The sequence below is a fragment of the Drosophila santomea genome, chromosome X, assembly GCF_016746245.2.
Source record: "Drosophila santomea strain STO CAGO 1482 chromosome X, Prin_Dsan_1.1, whole genome shotgun sequence".
In the NCBI taxonomy this organism is placed as follows: Eukaryota; Metazoa; Arthropoda; class Insecta; order Diptera; family Drosophilidae; genus Drosophila; species Drosophila santomea.
The window spans coordinates 6,537,662-6,556,360 of NC_053021.2; the positions used below are offsets into that span (position 1 = coordinate 6,537,662).

At 52.0% G+C, this 18,699-nt stretch overlaps 5 protein-coding genes and 2 long non-coding RNA genes across 15 annotated transcripts; 4 read left to right on the top strand and 3 right to left on the bottom strand.

Annotated features, from left to right (window-relative positions):
* The first annotated feature begins 35 nt into the window (after positions 1–35).
* On the top strand, positions 36–7,376 carry LOC120455392 (apoptosis-inducing factor 3). 4 transcript variants are annotated; one of them, XM_039641526.2, is made up of 3 exons: positions 36–160; positions 2,068–2,288; positions 5,373–7,376. In XM_039641526.2, the coding sequence occupies exons 1-3, from the start codon at positions 153–155 to the stop codon at positions 7,085–7,087; spliced, it is 1,944 nt and encodes a 647-aa protein (XP_039497460.1). In that variant the 5' UTR covers positions 36–152; the 3' UTR covers positions 7,088–7,376. The 4 variants fall into 4 exon arrangements, with proteins under 4 accessions (XP_039497460.1, XP_039497462.1, XP_039497461.1 ...); XM_039641528.2 differs by lacking the exon at positions 36–160 and adding an exon at positions 1,563–1,805; XM_039641527.2 differs by lacking the exon at positions 36–160 and adding an exon at positions 1,563–1,798.
* Positions 184–1,546, bottom strand: LOC120455402. The gene is made up of 3 exons (XR_005616742.2): positions 1,408–1,546; positions 885–1,353; positions 184–398 (listed from the first exon to the last, which is right to left on the bottom strand). It is a non-coding gene; the product is annotated as an uncharacterized LOC120455402 (long non-coding RNA).
* On the bottom strand, positions 1,812–7,887 carry LOC120455403. 2 transcript variants are annotated; one of them, XR_005616744.1, is made up of 3 exons: positions 7,751–7,887; positions 3,530–4,044; positions 1,812–1,938 (listed from the first exon to the last, which is right to left on the bottom strand). It is a non-coding gene; the product is annotated as an uncharacterized LOC120455403 (long non-coding RNA). The 2 variants fall into 2 exon arrangements; XR_005616743.1 differs by lacking the exon at positions 1,812–1,938 and adding an exon at positions 3,253–3,476.
* On the bottom strand, positions 4,051–5,361 carry LOC120455397. Its single transcript, XM_039641534.1, has one exon. It carries the CDS (start codon positions 5,191–5,193, stop codon positions 4,393–4,395), a length of 801 nt encoding a protein of 266 aa, XP_039497468.1. The 5' UTR covers positions 5,194–5,361; the 3' UTR covers positions 4,051–4,392.
* On the top strand, positions 7,486–8,587 carry LOC120455399. 4 transcript variants are annotated; one of them, XM_039641538.2, is made up of 4 exons: positions 7,488–7,707; positions 7,768–7,917; positions 7,971–8,088; positions 8,147–8,314. In XM_039641538.2, exons 1-4 carry the CDS (start codon positions 7,618–7,620, stop codon positions 8,176–8,178), a joined length of 390 nt encoding a protein of 129 aa, XP_039497472.1. In that variant the 5' UTR covers positions 7,488–7,617; the 3' UTR covers positions 8,179–8,314. The 4 variants fall into 4 exon arrangements, with proteins under 4 accessions (XP_039497470.1, XP_039497472.1, XP_039497471.1 ...); XM_039641537.1 differs by having other exon boundaries at positions 7,489–7,707; positions 7,971–8,104; positions 8,162–8,587; XM_039641539.2 differs by having other exon boundaries at positions 7,489–7,707; positions 8,162–8,314.
* Positions 8,588–8,762: 175 nt separating this feature from the next.
* LOC120455390 lies at positions 8,763–11,611 on the top strand. The gene is made up of 4 exons (XM_039641520.2): positions 8,763–9,038; positions 9,092–9,371; positions 9,430–10,971; positions 11,031–11,611. Exons 1-4 carry the CDS (start codon positions 8,921–8,923, stop codon positions 11,176–11,178), a joined length of 2,088 nt encoding a protein of 695 aa, XP_039497454.1. The 5' UTR covers positions 8,763–8,920; the 3' UTR covers positions 11,179–11,611.
* Positions 11,612–11,980: 369 nt separating this feature from the next.
* LOC120455387 (serine/threonine-protein kinase par-1) lies at positions 11,981–18,272 on the top strand. 2 transcript variants are annotated; one of them, XM_039641514.2, is made up of 9 exons: positions 11,981–12,331; positions 13,171–13,949; positions 14,022–14,085; positions 14,332–14,618; positions 14,675–15,799; positions 15,864–16,145; positions 16,206–16,303; positions 16,362–18,057; positions 18,134–18,272. In XM_039641514.2, exons 2-9 carry the CDS (start codon positions 13,302–13,304, stop codon positions 18,239–18,241), a joined length of 4,308 nt encoding a protein of 1,435 aa, XP_039497448.1. In that variant the 5' UTR covers positions 11,981–12,331; positions 13,171–13,301; the 3' UTR covers positions 18,242–18,272. The 2 variants fall into 2 exon arrangements, with proteins under 2 accessions (XP_039497448.1, XP_039497449.1); XM_039641515.2 differs by having other exon boundaries at positions 13,174–13,949.
* Positions 18,273–18,699: the final 427 nt, after the last annotated feature.

Here is an 18,699-nt window from a genome sequence, read left to right on the forward strand (position 1 = left end):
ACCTGCCACTGTGGTCCCACTCAAATGCGCGCCTTATTCGAACTGGTCCGGCAGCACTGGCCAAACGTAAACAAACGGACTTTCATCGCATTTGTCGTTCAAATCCGCAGTGTACAAAATAAAACATTACCATTAGCGCTAGTTAATTAGGAATGGCTGCGTAAGTAGCGCGGGACGTACACTTGTGTACTTGTACGTGCCGCCTTAAGGCGATTTACTTATCTGCAACGTGCCATCGCGAAGGCAATTATCTAGTTCTAGTCCAGCAGCTAGCAGTGGTTTAACTGGCCCGCGACATCGAAGACGAATCACTTGGCAATTGGGCAATTGCAGGCTTGGTCCTCCACTGGAATGCTTGGCTGGCTCTCCCTGTCCGTGAGCCCCTCTGTGTGTCCTGCCTAATGGGGCCAAAGTAGGAAAATAGAATCTTATACACTACACACACATTTCCTTCATATGGAACATTCAAAAGATGAACAACTTTCCGTTGGACAACGGAAGGATTGTGCCGTGCAGCTTGAGAGCCGCAATGCTGGGTAATGCTGGTTAACGCTCCAAGTCTGATAAAAATAAGCCTATCCCCGCATAACTGGGCTGTGTCCACATCAGGCTCAGCAGACATTGACGGAATGGGCTTACGACAAAATCCACCTGACATGGTTACTATGCGCATAGAATGATATTGAATGTGTACGCTCTTAAGTGCATTATTTTCGAACCCCTTAACCAAAGACCAAAATACAATGTGTCCAAAGATACACTGTTTACGTTGAGATAGCGAGATATCAACCTTTTGTTGGATACTTTCCGTATCAAAAGGTCTAAAGAACAGTCATTTCCCAATTACTTATGAAGTGAAGGCAGTGACGGAAAATTTGGCTTACTTATCGTGGTGGTTATTCCACTTGCGGAGTAATGAGAGCCGCAATCAAAACGCTGGTTTTTCCTCTTCTAGTTCCGCTGGCGGTGATGCAATTCTGCCGGCACTGACTGCCACAATGGGCTCAGCCAACAGGTATGTTGGTCGCCAAGTGCATTGGTCCGAGGCGCGAAGAAGGCCAACTATGTGTTACCCTCTACGACTTCTTGGTTCTGGCCACAGGGAGTGGAGGGGGTATTGCTTCGATGTAAAATGCGGCGACGGCAAGGTCGCAACGTTTTCGTTAGTGGAACGGAACACACACGCAAATGGTCGGAAAGGCTGACAGCTGCGGTCAGAGCTATAGTTTCCAGCGCTCTGCATCGGGTATCTCAGATTTGGTTCTTGATCCTGTCAAGAAATTAGCTAGTTTTCGTTGGGTATCAGTAGAGTGTTATGTAGCCGGCGGTTGTTTCATCTTAGTCATCCCTAAACTATGGTACACATGAGCGATGTTTTGAGCAGGAAATGCGAAGCGTGAACATTACCTGTTGGGATTACACGATAGGGCGGGCTCTAGTATCTTGACCGCTCCTGTGTGCACGGACACACAGAGCCCAGATGTGCGTGTGTGTTGGGGAGCCACGAAGCTTCCACTTCCAGTCGAATCCAGCGCCAGCGCAGTAGTTGCGCGCCATACGCGGTCCGCACTTCACGCGCGCCAGACGTGCTTCGCATTGGCTCTTGCTCTCTCCGGCTCTCTCACAGCGTTCCTGGTCCACTCGACTGCACTCCGCTTATCTCGGCACAGACGCGGACCCGACCTGTTGCACGCTCCCAGGCTCTCTTCCCTTCCACGCGATATTCCAGTTGTTTTGTTTTTGTTATTGTTATTGTTATTGTTATTATTACACTGTAGAGAGTAGTGAGTGGTGACTGGTGAGTGGTTAGTGGTGATTGGCGACTAAGAGCACCTCGCAGATAAACAATAGCAACGACGTGTGTTGTGCGTGCTGCGAAAACAGCATCTCGAACACGTTTGGCAGCTCGCAACATCCATCTGTGGCTGATGACTCAGCCTGTGGAGGAATAATTAAATAGAAATGATTAACACTTGCGAACTAACTAACTGATAACGAGCTTTGGCACAGTGATTGATTGTTATTAAGTGGAAAACAAAGCTCCTAAACTCCACACTCAACTTTCAGGTGGCATTCGCATCGAACAGCTCTAAACTTGGCCCAAACGAGACGACTCTTCGAAGGCTTTCTGAAGATACGCACGCTCACGTCCCAGCAATCCCAGCAATTCCAAAAATCCCCATCTTTTTCGAGCCGTTTCAACAACCGCCTTCTAAACACAATGGGTTCCATAAACTGCAAGGAGTACAAGACCACGGGCAGTACGCCCAAGAAAGAGAAGTCGACAGGTAAATACACGATTTCCAAATGATTAGCTTTCGAAAGGGCAATTCACAGATCCAAGGCAAGGTCGCATTTCCAATTTGACTACGACACTGCTAATCTCGCAAAGGGTTTTTGCCAGTACTCGCCCAACAAAACCGCTTTCTTCAGCTCAATACAATTAGATCATTTTGCCCAAATCCAGTTTGTTTGTAAAAGTTCCAAAAGCAATTATCCTTGTCCCCTTGATTCGAAAAGTGCGTGGTAATGTAGTAAATGATCCGATAGCCAACAGTGCCGTGCTCCTTTTACCAATTGAGCGAGGCCAAATGGCTTGGAGTTGTGATTAGGAGAGTGGGAATGACACGCATTAGAGGGCAGTCTTTGGGGCGGGGCAGGGGTGCCTAGATGATTGTCTCAGCGGCACAAGTCCAAGAGATTGGCGAAGAGCGCGCCACTTGTTTGCCTTCTGCTACTGCGTCATTACCACAGTAGCTATTGGTGCTATTGGTACTTATGCAATTCCCCTAAAGATTCAGTTCCCCTAGGAATTTGTTCATCTTTACTTTCTTGAAAAGAGTTTAGAAACCCCAGTTCTGAGTCCACATCCTCGCGTGTCTCTGCTAGGCGATGCCCACTGTACTGTAACTGCTGTTAGTCACCGCCATTGGAATTCGACTGCGTCTGTGTGCCTGCCTATTGCCTATTTCCCATTGCCATGTCTTGCATTCCGTTCTCTTGGGCTCTCCATGGGGTTAGCCCTAGTTCGCTTAAATTGGCTGCTCCAGCGGCGGTCGCCAGTTCATTCGTCAGCCAACTGCCGGCGATTAAGCGTTGGCAAACTCTTACAATTAGACGAAACGTTCTCTTAGCTGCGGCGAGCCCCGTCCTTTGCTGTGATACCTGATTTCGTGAGTTATATATTTTGGTGAAACTTGTTCTCGTGCAATTGTTATTATTATTATTTGGCCTGGCGGCTTTTGACTCACTTGAGTTGGACAAGGCCAACCGGTTTGCTCGCGTGTGTGTGCCAGTGTGTGTGTGTGGGAAACCCAGCTGTGCCATTAACATGGCGAATCATTGCTAATTAGACGAGAGAACCGAAAGAGGTTAGCGAATGCACAGTGCAGGCAGGGTCGATGTTTACTGTCTCGATAGAAAAGTTCGCTGGCCAATTCATTTTGCAGTCTCAACCAAACTACATAAATATTTCGCTAAATATATCCATATAGTCGTATTTTGAAAGTAAGTCAGAGACCTTTCTTACCTATCTTCACAATTAGAAGCGAAATTTTCTCTCAATGTACGTGAATTTGAGCTGACTTGCTGTTCTTCATGTTTGGTGCTGTTTAGATTCCGATCAGCCTGTGTCTGTCCGTAAAAAGCCGAATCATCGCAGCTCTATCACGGGCATATCAGCGATATACCAGCGATACACAAGCGAAACCATATTACCACACATCATAAAGCCAGCCACTTGAGATAGGGGCGTGTAGACACTATCGCCATATCAGAACCGAATCGACTAGAACAGAGGGGAACACACATGTACAGGTGTTACGGTTACGCTCTGTAGATGTTTCCCTCGCCGCCTGGCTTTTCTTGATGACGTAGCACTGCGAGGTTCTTAGTTAGGCCGAGCTGTCGTGACATTGCAGTAGGTCGACGGATGGGTCATCGATCCGGACTTGTCGCTAGGATCCGCTTTGTTGTGGTCAAGTAACCATCGATGGCAATCAGACAGCTGCGACCCCTTCCTCGGTGTTCTTCAAAATAATTGCCCTGAAACACAGTTTTACAATTACATATCGGGGTTTGAAAGGATAGATAATATTGTTTATTGCTTTAGACTTTTCACTGAGGTGATTGCTCGAAGTGAACTCTTATCAATCTCATTCTAGACCAATTGCTTTCGGAAACTACTTTAAATGGTCACAAATTATTATTAAACGTTCTCGACTTAGTTTGTATGCTATCATTTTCCCTTAATTTATGAGAGTGACTTTACGAAGATGGCAATGATTGATCTCTGGCAAGATATGTTTCTGTTTAATCTGATAGTTAAGTTCAATCAGATAGCTGTTTGTACTTCTGGATGGATGATTGATTTTCATGGATTTTCCATATATTTTAGTTTTTGTTTGAGCCCTTCTTGACGGCCAAGAGCTCCAGTCGCGTAATAGCATCGTCCAGAAACCTGCGCTGCTCCTGCAGTTGCGGTAGGAGCTCCTCTGCGCTAAGCGGATGAGCGGGCTTAGGTGTTGCCAATCCCGTTCCAACTGATTTGGCCGATTCAGTCCAACGGCTCCGCAGACCTGCTACTCCCATGGATGGCCTCAGCATGTCCAGCACTCTTTTGATGATGGAGGGACTGGATTCCTGCTGCGGATCCTGAGTATGCTCCTGCTGGTGGAGGTTGTGGTTATGTTGCTGGTCGCTGGCCACACTGCCCTGTTGGAACTCCGGCATGGTCAGCAAGGGTCCCCACAAAAAGGAACCCAATCCGGGAGCAGCCGGTGGTGCCCCTTCTACGGAGTGCCCTTCCAGTTGCTTCCCTTGGGAGGCAAACCGTCCGTCGAGCAACTCAAGTTGGCGTTTTAAATCATCTAGCTTATGCTGAAGGTGTTCAAAGTCAGCAGTTAGATTTATGGCCAGCCTCTGTGTGGTCTCGCCCTTGGAGATTTCCTCGAGCTTTTCTATTTGAATGCCTATTTGATGATCTCTTAACTGAAGATCGTTCAATAGCAGTTGAGTTTCCGCTCGAGGCGGTTGCTCCAAAAAAAGACGTGCAATCTCCTCCTGCAAAAGCTGTTTGTGGGTGCGTAGCGCACTTAGCTCCAGTTCCTGAGGGTTCCCGAGATTCGAGCGGGCCAATACTGGTCCCAGGATCATAAGCAATCCCACAAAGACTTCTGAACGCGTGCGAAGCATTTTTGTGACTGATATTCGATTGTTGTTTCTACCTGCGCAGCAAGCCGTGCCAGAATTTCCCTTGGACCCTAGGAAAAACTGGAAAATTTTTATGTGACCATTAACCTACACACTCTTTTGTTTCTGTATTTGTATCGCCCTTTCTCTTTGCTTGTCTCTTTACATGATGACTTCGACAGGTGGTACCGTGGGTTCCTACCAGTCCAAGTGCAGTAACCAGAGTCCCAGTACAACCATGTCGGCGGAAGAGTCTTCACCGGATTCGGAGTACACCAGTGCGGTGCTCGTGGACTGCAGAGTTACGGATCTGAAGGAGAACGAGATGAAGCAAGTGGACTTCGATGAGGACACCCGCGTGCTGCTTGTGAAGCAGAATGATCGTCTGCTGGCCGTGGGTGCAAAGTGCACCCACTACGGAGCTCCGCTTCAGACTGGAGCCTTGGGTTTGGGTCGTGTCCGCTGTCCTTGGCACGGCGCCTGCTTCAACCTGGAAAACGGAGACATTGAGGATTTCCCCGGTCTCGATTCCCTGCCGTGTTATCGCGTGGAGGTGGGTAACGAGGGTCAGGTGTTGCTCCGTGCCAAGCGTTCGGATCTGGTCAACAACAAGCGACTCAAGAACATGGTCCGCCGCAAGCCCGACGATCAGCGAGTGTTCATCGTGGTTGGCGGTGGTCCCTCGGGCGCCGTGGCCGTGGAAACCATTCGACAGGAGGGTTTTACCGGGCGCCTGATCTTCGTGTGCCGCGAGGACTATCTGCCCTACGATCGCGTTAAGATCTCCAAGGCCATGAACCTTGAGATCGAGCAGCTGCGGTTCCGCGACGAGGAGTTCTACAAGGAGTACGATATCGAACTGTGGCAAGGAGTCGCCGCCGAGAAACTGGATACAGCTCAAAAGGAGCTGCACTGCAGCAATGGCTATGTGGTGAAGTACGACAAAATCTACCTGGCCACCGGCTGCTCCGCCTTCCGGCCGCCTATTCCGGGTGTTAATTTGGTGAACGTCCACACTGTCCGTGAGTTGGCGGATACGAAGGCAATATTGGCATCGATCACCCCGGAGTCCCGTGTCGTCTGTCTAGGATCCAGCTTCATCGCCCTGGAGGCAGCCGCTGGGTTGGTCTCCAAAGTGCAAAGCGTCACGGTTGTGGGTCGTGAAAATGTTCCACTAAAGGCCGCTTTCGGGGCGGAGATTGGTCAGAGGGTGCTCCAGCTGTTCGAGGACAACAAGGTCATCATGCGCATGGAGAGCGGCATCGCCGAGATTGTTGGCAACGAAGACGGCAAGGTATCAGAGGTGGTGCTGGTGGATGAGACGCGTCTGCCTTGCGATTTGCTAATCCTAGGCACTGGCTCCAAGCTGAACACCCAATTCCTGGCCAAGTCGGGCGTAAAGGTAAATCGTAACGGATCCGTGGACGTCACAGATTTCCTGGAGTCCAACGTGCCCGATGTCTATGTGGGCGGTGACATAGCCAACGCCCACATCCACGGACTGGCCCACGATCGCGTTAATATCGGGCATTACCAGTTGGCTCAATATCACGGACGAGTGGCGGCCATCAACATGTGCGGCGGCGTAAAGAAGCTGGAGGCCGTGCCCTTCTTTTTCACCCTCATCTTCGGCAAGGGCATCCGGTATGCCGGCCATGGATCGTACAAGGATGTGATCATCGACGGTAGCATGGAGGACTTTAAGTTCGTTGCCTACTTCATCAACGAGGCGGATACGGTGACAGCCGTGGCTTCGTGCGGCCGGGATCCGATTGTGGCCCAGTTTGCCGAGCTCATCTCGCAGGGCAAGTGCCTCGGTCGTGGCCAGATCGAAGACCCGGCCACCCGTGAGAACTGGACTAAGAAGCTCGGCGAGCCGTTGCCCCAAGTTCGCTAAATAATCAACTTAATGTGTATTACCGCTGAGATTTGTTGTTATGTTTTCATGCAATCGCAGAGTATTTATTATATGGATACTCGTACGCAAAACTCTATAAACGTGTAACTTTATCTGTGTATAATTATAATTGTAGTTGCGGGAACTTCCTTGAGTTCCTGCCGCAGTTGCCACTTTTGGCCCAAGATCAAAGATGTAAGCGTTCCATTCACTTGCCACACAATGTATTTTTTTGAGTCATATTGGTTTACTCTTGCTGAATAAAGTATTTTAACGATTCATATTTAAAGCCCATGTTTTCTATTTCAGAAGTAACAAGCTAAGTTCTATAAGTTTTCTCTCTTCGGTTTTCATTGAGTTTTTCCGATTGATGAAATTTAAACTGGCTATGTCAGCCTCGCTTCACCTGTTCACTTACAAGCTGTTTGTTTAATCCATAAGCCTTTTCGTATTTGCCAAACTTGCTTCTTTTTACACAACCTAACTGATTTAATCGCATTTAGATCGAAATTCAAAATTAGGAACGATCGATGGCCTCGCCTAGTCGGAGTTCCCAGCGTTCCCTGCTCAACGCGGGCCTCAAATTGTTTACCACAAAGCTGGGTAGGACCCAGCACATAGTAAGATTTTGGGGATATGGTCAATTGGGGTGTACGAACTTACCACTTTTCCTCGAAAAGCTCCCGCTGAAGGATTTCAGTGTGTCTGCGCTGCAGGGTGTGGAGCTCCATCATCAGAATACCGCACCAACCGGGATGTCCCAGCGACTGGCAGATGCCCAGAAGCGCACCCAATTGTTGGAGGACCGGAACAGCCAGCTTAAGGATCTGGTTCGTAAAGTTTCGTTCGGCTACTGTTAATGGTAATAGCAATTCCCCCTCAGGCGCTGGATAAATCGGCCCTCTTTGAGTCGCGAACAGTGATGCTGTGCTCCCGAGCCTTCGACATCAGTCAGGAGCTGATCATGACCAGGATGAGGATTAACGACTTGGAGAACGCCTGTACGCAACTACGAAAGTATTGTCCTGACCGCAATCGTCTAGTCCGTTTATCGTTTAGTCTGTTGTTCCACAGACGCATCCTGGAGCTGAATCTGCGACGCATTCAGCGTCGTCGGCTGCTCTGCCACGAAGTACAGATGCTGCAACAGGCGCTGGAACACCAGGTGCCCACGATCCTGATGCGCCTCTGGCGCGGTCTTTGCTTTCTATGGAACTGTGTGGATTGCCTGTCGATGGTGTCCCGCGTGGCCCGTCCTGTCTTCAAGGCAGAGACCACAATGGATGCACTCAATCTATTTGTGGCGGGCTTTTGACATGTCTCGCTTTGTCCTGGTCTTTAATTTAGTATTTTTAACACTGGTTATCGAGCACAGCAGGGTTATCGACATCAATCGACTTATCGAGTCGGGCATTTCATTACTTTAAACGTTTGTATATCACCATAAATAACCAAACAGTTTTCTTTGGCTGGTTCTAAGATAAATTTTTATAGTACACATACGGGAATGTAGTTTTAAAACTGTTTTATTAGATGTACAATTGCTAGCAACTTTGCGGACTATTTTTTTTTTTCAGTGCCTAATATCGTAAAGCTTTAGCGATTATTTTCGAAGCCAACCTATCGCCTTATCTACTGCTGCGATAACTTTCGAAGTTACCTATCGCTCGAACTGTTTCAGCCGATGGTTTTCGAAGACACTATCGCAAATCGCATACCGAAGTGATTTCTGCTGCATTTTTGTTTCTTGTTTGTGCACGTGCAGAACGCAACTAAATGCGCCGAGACTGAGTCGATGCGAGCGGACCGGTGGACAGCGGATAGCGGGCGGCCATGGATCAATTCTCGCACGATCTGACGTTGGCTCTGGACCTGACGCTGATGGACAGGGCTAGTGGCGGCGTCGGTAGGTGGGGCTCCCGCCGCAGGACACGTTCCACGGGCAATCTGCGTAAGTAGCCATCGCACGCCGACTCCTGCTCGCGGTAACCCCCCTCTGCTTAGCCTGCGCCCCTCAGCCCACGGAGGACTCTTCCAGCAGTCCCACGGACGCGCTGAACCAGGGGCACCATCACGGGCATCATGGCCACCACCACCACCACCATCACCACCACCCAAGTGCCAACGTGGACGGACTGGACACACACAATCTCAAGTTGCCAGCTAGCGACTCTGACGAAAAGGCGGAGGCGATGCTGCCTCTGCGTCTGCCACTGACCTTGCCTGGGCGCATGGGTGCCCTGGAGTCGGACTCGCTTAACGAGACCACCTTCAGTCCAGCCAGGTAAAGTGGTTAATACTCCACGCAATGGTCCCCAACCTTATCGCTGACCAACCCACAGATTCTACAAGCCCAACTCGCGAAGGAAACGCAAAATCAAGCGGATGTCCATGGAGTTCGAGTTCAGCAAGGATACGCCACACACCTTCACCGAATCGCCGCTGCAGCCCAGCCTGCTAAGTGGCAGCGGCTCTGCTACCGGAACCATACGCAAACGGTTGCTGAAAGTTGATGCCACTGGACATCGCTCGCATTTGTTCTTCTGCGGCAAACGCAAGCGCTCAAACCGCGATCGCTACCACGAGCAAGATTCGGTGAAGCTGTACGCCTCTCCACACTCACAAGTAGATGACCAGCACCTACAGCAACCACAGCACCACCAGCAGAGGATGCGCCCCCGCAGCTACTCCTCCACATCGAAGCCACTCAGCGACCGTCTGCTGCCACTGAACAAGGGACTGCTGTCGAAGATCAATCGCATGGCTGCCCAAGGACAACAGACTAAGCACACCCAAAAGACTGAGACGAAGGACAAGGACTTGAAATGCCACCGTTCTGAAGAGCCCGGAGGAGTAAGCCAGGAGATGGAGGAGCTGCCCGATCAAAAAGACGCGGTGAAGAAGCTACCATTGCCAAGTGCTGATGTCACGACCGCCAACTTAAACTCCTTCAGCATGGACACCATTGTGCCTGTGACCGATATTGATGCCTTGTTATTGAGTACTCCACCAGCTGCTCCGCTGCTGCGCAAAAAGGCGCAGGGGCAGGCGCCGGGACACAGCAGCAGTGGCTCATCCAAGACACATCGACGCCGTCGCTTCCAAACGTTTCCACAGCCTCAGCTGCAGCTCCAAGCTCAGTCAATGGACTGCAGCGAACTTTACGACTTCTTGAGCTCTAGTTCCCTGAGCTCGTCAACGGATAGCGAGGCGGAAGTAGGTGGTCATCGCCGACACGACACCGATCGCGAGGGCGACGATGAACTGACCGACTGGCCGGGAAACGAGTTCGGACCCGGAGCACGGTACGATCCGAAAAGGAAGCTTACAAAGAAATCACTACTGCCTCAAATACGCTCGGATGACACAATTGGAGAAGATGACACTCTAATGTCTGGCACCGAAGCGGGAGCGGTAGGAATGGAACCGCCTCCGAAGTCTCCAGCCCAGCTGGCTGAATCTCTGCAGGATTTATCCCGCTTCCAACCAGCCGGCGTCTCCGAGCCCATCGAGATCCAGAACGCCTGCTCGGAGATGGAAACGAACGCAGATGGCACCATGCCGGCTTCCCGCCAAATCGAGAGTGAGATGTCCGGCGAAACTTCCAATCCGTTTCTTTCCTCGTCGCCGCCTGGACACGCCCAGGGACAGGAAGTACGCGAGATCCTCGCAGGGTGTCGCCGCATCAATGGCGAGCGACCGGGATTTAGCATCAAGACGAGCGTGAATGAGCGCATTGCCCGATTTTTGCAGGATCCGCAACAGACACAGATCCGTTTGCCGGATATAGAGCTATATGAGACCGATAGCATGTCTAACCTGGCCACGCTCTATTCGCTTACCATGGTGGTGGAGCAGGGATGCACGGTGCTCACCAAAACCAGGTAAGGCTAAAGAGACTTGAACTCGAAATAGAAAAATACCTAAGTTGTTGCTCTTCCAGGAACACTACGCAGACGGTGAGTGTGGATCATCTACAGCAAGGTCTGCAACCGCGTGCAGATCTCTTTGGCGACTTCAAGCGGCGCTGCTACGGAGAGGAGGGCGAGGAACAGCAGCGACAGCTTCAGCAAGATCCCGGCCAGATTTAGCCCCAGATAGTAACACATTAATCAAAACGTGACCAATCCTCAGCAAATGCAGACGCACAGCCATCAGCACTCGGAGTGAAACTCCTGGCTATTTGATACGCTTGCATTGCTGGGGTGGAAGAAACCCGTAATTTAAGAATGCTTTTAGCTTGTTTTTGTGAAATCTGTTCCATGTACATAAGTTGCATCGGTCCGTGTATATACTAACTGACTTCGTTTGGGAATGGCGCCAGCAAGACGGATACCGGATCCCAGATCCAGTCGGTCCGACTACACGCTTGAAAGCGAGCGAGACGACACGTTTTAGAGACAGAGAAAGAGAGAGAGGACCGACCGAATGACGTCGGCAGCCGTTCCACTGTACAAAATATATATTGTAAGACCTCCAGCGAATATGAATATAAGAAATATATATGTGTGGTCATATCCGGAATATATGTGGTCTTCATTTTTACCCAGAATGTGGTGAAAATTTTCCTTAAACAAGAACTTCCCAATATAATTCGGTCTCTACTGTTTAACGACGGTATCAATAAGGTATGCCTAACTTGAATGTTTTACCGCTCACCGTTTGAAGGCTGAATCGGTAAAACCGGTTACATTACGGTAGAAACTACGTGCGTACTGTGTTACGATCAAACGGCGCGTAATTCAAATGTGGTGCCCGCTGAATGGGAATTCCGTCAAACTTCCCACCCTCGCGAAAAAGTTGGCGCATGCTCGGTGCTCGGCACTTGGCGCTCACTTGGCAACCCTCGTGTGTGCTGGTGAGTGTCGGAAACCGAGGGGCGAGTGGGTGGAATGGGGCAGACAGCGCCGAGCTTGCGTCAAATACGGACGCCAGTTGGACGCAGCTCGGGATTGGAGGCAGCCACGTTTCCTAGCCATCCGCCGTGTGTGTCGCAGCGACTGTGTCTGTGTGTGCCGTCCCGTGCCGTGCCGTGCTGTGCTGTTCCGAGCCGCATGTGTGGCGTTCCGCGGACGCGATGTAAAGCGGATCCTCGCCTGCGTTCAACCTTTCATTGTCAGTAGCCGGATTCGGGTTCAGCTGGTCCAGTTCCAGTAGCCTGTTCTCCGTCTTCGCCACCGTTGCTGCTCGAAACTTCTTTGTCAACCGGCGGCGCTTGTGTTTTCAACGCTTTCACCATTAACGGTACTTGGGTTGAGTGGCTTTGAGGGGAATCTCCTGGATCGCTGGCGCTGACTCGGATGCACTGCGTCCTGGAGGGAACCGTACAGTGACCACCGTGGCACCGCGAGCCATTTCCACGATGCGATGCGGTTGCTCTGCTTATTGATTTTTCGCCAACGCTCACCCACTCACACACACACACATACTCGCACGCTGGCACCCACACACTTCCAACCACACACAGTCAGTGCTGGCACTTCGGCCATTTTGTGGTTGGAAAATAGCCATTTTGAAAGCGGAAGTGCAGCGTCAGCCATTTTCGTTGAATGCCTTCCGTTTGTTGTGCTGCACTAACAAATGGAGCTGCATGTGCTTTTTGTGGACCGAAGCTGATGGTTCTTGAAATATTTTGCCATACCTGGTGCACATGTGCGGTACACGAGTGAAATAACACGATTATTGCTGTGATAGATTGAAACGTGAATCCAGTTTACTATTGCAAGTGAATTGTGGCAACACTGCCTGAGAAAGAGAGTGAGAGAGAGTGGGGCTTTGCTGGCTTGTGGCGTCCGCGTCCGTGTCCGAAAGTCATACACATACACACACACATACATACATATTTGGAAAGCCGAGCTAATCTCTTATCAAGCGACGACTGCCCACCCCCGCGCCCCCTCCTCTTGAGCCACCCCGTTCTTTATTGCACTTACATACATATGTACATATGTATGTCAATATGTACATATGTACATATGGGGAACGCACTACATTAGTCGCACATCCATTAAAGAAGTTTCTGTTCAATATTACACACAATTTAACCCACAATCTCTAACACTCTACTTCTTCCGTTCCCCCAGAAGCGCTGCTATGAGGCAGGAGGTGTGTGTGAGCATGTGCATCACCATCTCGCTGTCGATCGCGATCTCCCACGCTCTCCGCCGCGCGCTCTCCGTGTGAGATCTCCCGCCCAGGGTGGCGCAGTTGGAAAATGAGCACGTGCGAGGCGGCGGCCGCTGGCGAGAATGGGAGCCAGGCCAAGTCCGAGGAGAGCCAGCCGCCGGAGGATCAGAAGAAGAAGCAGCAACCGCCGCAGCAGCAGCAGCAGCAGCAGCAGGCGCAGCAGGAGAGGAACGAGAAGCAGCTGGATAAGCCGCCGGAAAAGTTGCCGCAAAATGGGAGAACCGAAGCAAAAGGCGCGGAAGGAGCGAGTCCACACCCCCCACTGGACGCCATCCGGAGCTCAGTGCTCCTGGAAGCCGGTGCTGCTGCGCCCTCGATAGACGCATTAGTAGCCTGCAAGGATGCGCTGCTCGCCCAAAAACTCTTTGCCAGCGGGGGAGGCTCCACGCCCGGTCCCAGTCCCACATCGTGTGCGGTGGGAGCGGGCGGGATCAGTGGCAAGGACCTGCTCAAACTCAAGGAGCCGATGCGCGTGGGCTTCTATGACATCGAACGCACCATTGGCAAGGGAAACTTTGCAGTGGTCAAGCTGGCCCGGCATCGGATCACCAAGAACGAGGTGGCTATCAAGATCATTGACAAGTCGCAGCTGGACCAGACAAACCTACAGAAGGTCTACCGCGAGGTGGAGATCATGAAGCGCCTGAAACACCCACACATCATTAAGCTCTATCAGGTCAGCAGCATTTGATTTAAACAGATCCTGCCAAGAATCGTAATCGTAATGCGCGCTTTACCCATCCCACAGGTTATGGAGACCAAGAATATGATCTACATAGTGTCGGAGTATGCCAGTCAAGGAGAGATCTTTGGTGAGTTGAGGCTTGATTTTAAGAAACTTTTAAACACTCAGACAGTAGAGGACAGAACTCCATTTAGTTTAGGATTCCCTACCTTAACCCAATCTGAAATTGAAGACTTCTCGACATTTGGGACGAACACTAACTTAAAATCTCTCGTAGTCGCTTTAGTTGACAGGGGTTTCAATTAGATGGACCGAGGGATCTAGTAGATTAAGTTATGGTATTCCCCAGGACTTACCCATCAAATTTATCCAGATTACATTGCGAAGTACGGGCGAATGTCCGAGTCGGCGGCGCGCTTTAAGTTCTGGCAGATTATATCGGCGGTGGAGTACTGTCACAAGAAGGGCATAGTGCATCGGGATCTGAAGGCGGAGAACCTGCTCCTGGATCTGAACATGAACATCAAGATAGCGGATTTTGGGTTCTCAAATCACTTCAAGCCAGGAGAATTACTAGCCACCTGGTGCGGGTCACCGCCGTACGCCGCACCCGAGGTTTTCGAGGGCAAGCAATATACGGGTCCAGAGATTGATATTTGGGTAAGTGGTGCGAAGTGTACATGTCAATTTATCCAATAATGTATCCATTCCTGCAGTCACTGGGCGTTGTGCTTTATGTGCTGGTATGTGGGGCACTGCCATTCGACGGATCCACGCTGCAGAGCCTCCGGGATCGGGTGCTTTCCGGTCGCTTTCGCATTCCCTTTTTTATGAGCTCCGAGTGCGAGCACCTCATCCGCCGGATGCTGGTACTTGAGCCCACAAGGCGCTACACCATCGACCAAATCAAACGCCATCGCTGGATGTGTCCCGAGCTGCTGGAGCACGTCCTGATAGCCAAGTACAATCTGGGCGCCGAGCGGCAGACGTGTGTGGAGCCCAGTGAGGACATTCTGCGCATCATGGCCGAGTACGTGGGCATTGGGCCGGACAAGACGCGAGCCAGTCTGAAGAAGAATACGTACGATCATGTGGCGGCCATATATCTGCTCCTGCAGGATCGAGTTAGCCACAAGAAGGAGCAGAGCAACGGCTCAGGCGCCAGCTCCCTTTCCTCGTCGACCGCCGCCAGTCGGATGCTGTACAGCTCCAGAAACGACCACCTGCCGACGCAACAGCAGCAACAGCAGCAGCAGCAGCAGCAGCAGTCGCAGTCCAAGACAATATCCACCAGCTCGATCCTGGCCAAGGATCAGTGCCACAAAAGACTTAGCCGCCATCAGACGGTGCTCATGAGTGAGCGTACCGCCCACGCCGGTGCGACACCCACAGTCCCAGATCCCGGTCCTGGACCCGGATACTACACCAAGTATGGGCCACTGCAACTGCCATTGCCTCTGTCCGGCCACGCCCACCTGACTGGGTATCTGAATGGAGGTGGCGTCGAGGTGGATGCCAACGGCATTCCCCTGCCCATGCGTTACACTCCGCTGCCGACAGCCGCGTCGCCCGCTCCCTCTAACTGCTCATCCACATCCTCGAGGGTAGGACGACACAGCCTGAGTTCCAGCTCCCCGCGGAGCCATCGACCGGTGGCCATTTCGCTCAGCATCGACAACAATCCCTCGCTGGCCAACTTGCGGTGCCGGGAGATGATGGAGACTGGAGGCGGACCCGTTGGCGCAGTGGGCGTGCCTCTAGCGTCCAAGCAGCTCCATCAGACCATCAGCGAGTTCATCATCAAACAGAGCACCGAAGACTGCCGGGCGCTGCTGCAGCAGGTGAGTTTTCTACTGATTGGGGTATAATCTTATTCTTATTTCATTATCATTATCCCCACGGCAGTCCACAACCGTGGCTGAGGGTAAAGATGATCCGCCAAAGGCGGAATCCAGCGCTGGAGGCATTCCTCCGCCCGCCTCTACCACACCCACATCCAGTACAGCGGTACCAGGACCGGGATCGGCCTCCTGCCCCGGTGAGATCAACGGCAAGACAATAAAGGCCATGTCCAGTTCGAGCAGCTTCGACTCCAAGGCCAATTTGGGCCAAAGCTTTCGCTACAAGATGTCCGCCGAGGCTAGCAAGCTTTTCCAGACTCTCCAGGAAAGCCCATTGCCCGTGGAGGTGAGTGATGGCTGTGAGTTAATAATCGCTTCCAGTTGACAAGTTGCACATCCTCTCCAGCAAAGAAATAAACGTCGTGTGCACGTGGGCAGCACCAATGGCAGCGGTGGTGACTCCGGCCAGGAAACGAAAGATGATGTGAAATCGAATGGTGACAGGTGAGTCTTCCCAGTCCCAGAGATATTTCTTGACTCAGATGGTTTCCTGTTTCCCCAGCCGCTCGGAGAAGAAAGTTCTGGCCCAGGGCAGCTCCAGCACAGATGAGGGCTGCGAGACAGACCAGGGCAATGATCCGGGCTGCGCGTCCCAGGAGTCGAAGGGCAGCAATGGCGGTGGTAGCGGTGGTAGCGGCAACGCTAACAACGGACCCACCTCACACTCCAGCAGCGATCTGACGCGCCTCGTTGGAACCACTGCCTCTGGACAGAGCCACAGAATGCGCTCGTATGCCAGCAGCAGCTCGTCCAGTGGTGTTCTCGCCGGCAGCGCTGGTAGCTACTCCAAAAGTCTGAGCCAGAACCTGAGTCGCGGCTCATCCAAGAGCAATTGCAGTGGTCCCTACGACAGCTTGGACTTTGCCTTGCCCTCCGGCAAGGGCAGTCTACCCTCGTGCATGGGCTCTAGTTCGATGCTGGCCACGCCCACTCCGGCCTCGGCATCCCCAGCGGGCATCTCATCGGAGCATTCATCGGAGAGGTCGCTGTACGGGAGCCACAACTCCTGCATCCATATGCCAGGAGCTCTGGCCCTGGGCTTGGGCCTTCCGCAAAGTTCAGCCTCCACGCCCACGCCGAATCCTACACCGCCACCAAATGGCGGTGGCGTTACGTTCCTGGACAAGCGATCACCCATACACTTTCGCGAGGGAAGACGGGCGAGCGATGGCCTGGTGGCCCAGGGCCTGCTGAGCTCCGGTTCGTTGCTGGGCACCAGTCGTGTGTACGGAAGCTATCGCTACGAGCAGGCCAAGCGTCACGGTTGGCTGGAGATCCAGCAGCTGCAGCAGGAGGCGGCTGTGGGGCATTCACACCCGCATCCACACGCCCATCAACATCCTCATCAGCATCAGCATCCGCATCAGCATCCGCATCCTCATCCACATCCCCAAGCGTACGGCTTGGAAGAACTCTGTCAATTTCCGAATGGTCAATTCTACGCTCTGCCGGGCAAGCATCATCCGCTGCTGACTTTGCCCCACCATCATGGGCATCCTGCGCAGCATCACCATGGCCACCACTCGCTGTTCCATCCAGGCCACCAAGCCGCACCCATGCTTCTGGAAGCCGCTGCTGGTGGGGATATGTATGGTCATGGATGCTATGCTCCGCCACCGCCGCCACCAGGGCTATACCCGCACCATCAGTTGGGTGTGGGCATGGCCGTGCCCATGTCGCCGATGCAAAAGCCACCGCTGCAGCAGCAACTCCTGCAGCACCGCCTGCTGCAGCAGAAGCGTCAGTTATTCCAGAAGCAGTACGCCCTGGAGGCGCAGCTAGCCGGTCGGCATCACCACCATCCGCAGCACAGCCATCACCAGCAGCAGCCACACCATCACCACTTTGGCCACAGCCTGGGACAACCACCGCCACCGCCGCCGGCTCCAGCTCCGGAACATCACCTGGCCGACGAGCTGTACGAGTTGGCTCTGCTCGATCGGCCCAGGAGCGGAACTCCTAGGCTTCAGCACTCCATGACCATGCCCGGAGCGCATGCCTTCAGCCAGATGAACCTTAAGACCTCCTACATCAGCCAATCGGACCAGGTGCCTGGTGCAGCGCCCAACGGGGCTGGTCCCGGAGCATCTGCTGTTGGGGCATCATGCTCAGCTCCACCGTCCACGGCGCCGGGCACGCCCACGGTCAAGTGCAAGCCAACCACGCCCCACGGCCACAGCCTGGACTCCGACTATCATGTAAGATCAACCTAGTTAACGCATAAGTTTGTATATATAAACCTTAACCGGTTTGCTCTCTTACCGTCCTCCGCAGACATCGACGCCGGTGCTCAGCCTTTTTACGCCCAATTGGCAGTCGCTGGTAAAGCCGCTTAGCGAGAGCCCCATCCTGGAGATATCGGAGCACATGGAGTCAGTCTGAGGCAGGTTATCCGGCGGAGGGTTTGGAGGAGTGGAGGAATGGAAGTGGGAGTGGGTGGGAATGGAGAATTGAGCATCGAACTAATGGAGGCCGGACCGTGGCCACCTTTTTATTAAGCTCGCAATCGCAATTATGAATTATTTGATCCATATACGATATACACCCATACATACATATACATAGCCTATATACAGATATGGATGCGCGATGTCGGAGTCAGAGTCGAAATCGAAATCGGATTTGGATTTGGATTTAGAATCGGAGTTACATCGATCTAGATTTATTGGACCGATCGATTCTACCGATAGAATCATAACCGAACCGAGCGAAGCAGTAATATTGAATGATTTAGTTGTGTTACTAGTCTTAAGTAGTCCAAGTTTCGTACGCATATACGCAGACATATACAATATGTATATTGATAATAATAGCGTTAAGCTATAGCTCTACTTATGATT

Excerpts from the sequence above, each read along its gene's own strand:
- LOC120455392 (XM_039641526.2), top strand. Across the intron at positions 2,289-5,372 it reads CAAGAAAGAGAAGTCGACAG|GTGGTACCGTGGGTTCCTAC; the intron begins GTAAATACACGA and ends TGACTTCGACAG.
- LOC120455397 (XM_039641534.1), bottom strand. The coding sequence starts at position 5,193 with ATGCTTCGCACGCGTTCAGAAGTCTTTGTGGGATTGCTTATGATCCTG.
- LOC120455399 (XM_039641536.2), top strand. The coding sequence starts at position 7,618 with ATGGCCTCGCCTAGTCGGAGTTCCCAGCGTTCCCTGCTCAACGCGGGC. Across the intron at positions 7,708-7,767 it reads TGGGTAGGACCCAGCACATA|CTCCCGCTGAAGGATTTCAG; the intron begins GTAAGATTTTGG and ends TTCCTCGAAAAG. Across the intron at positions 7,918-7,970 it reads ACAGCCAGCTTAAGGATCTG|GCGCTGGATAAATCGGCCCT; the intron begins GTTCGTAAAGTT and ends ATTCCCCCTCAG.
- LOC120455390 (XM_039641520.2), top strand. The coding sequence starts at position 8,921 with ATGGATCAATTCTCGCACGATCTGACGTTGGCTCTGGACCTGACGCTG. Across the intron at positions 9,039-9,091 it reads ACGTTCCACGGGCAATCTGC|CCTGCGCCCCTCAGCCCACG; the intron begins GTAAGTAGCCAT and ends CCCTCTGCTTAG. Across the intron at positions 9,372-9,429 it reads ACCACCTTCAGTCCAGCCAG|ATTCTACAAGCCCAACTCGC; the intron begins GTAAAGTGGTTA and ends ACCAACCCACAG.
- LOC120455387 (XM_039641514.2), top strand. The coding sequence starts at position 13,302 with ATGAGCACGTGCGAGGCGGCGGCCGCTGGCGAGAATGGGAGCCAGGCC. Across the intron at positions 13,950-14,021 it reads ACATCATTAAGCTCTATCAG|GTTATGGAGACCAAGAATAT; the intron begins GTCAGCAGCATT and ends CCCATCCCACAG. Across the intron at positions 18,058-18,133 it reads GCCTGGACTCCGACTATCAT|ACATCGACGCCGGTGCTCAG; the intron begins GTAAGATCAACC and ends CGTCCTCCGCAG.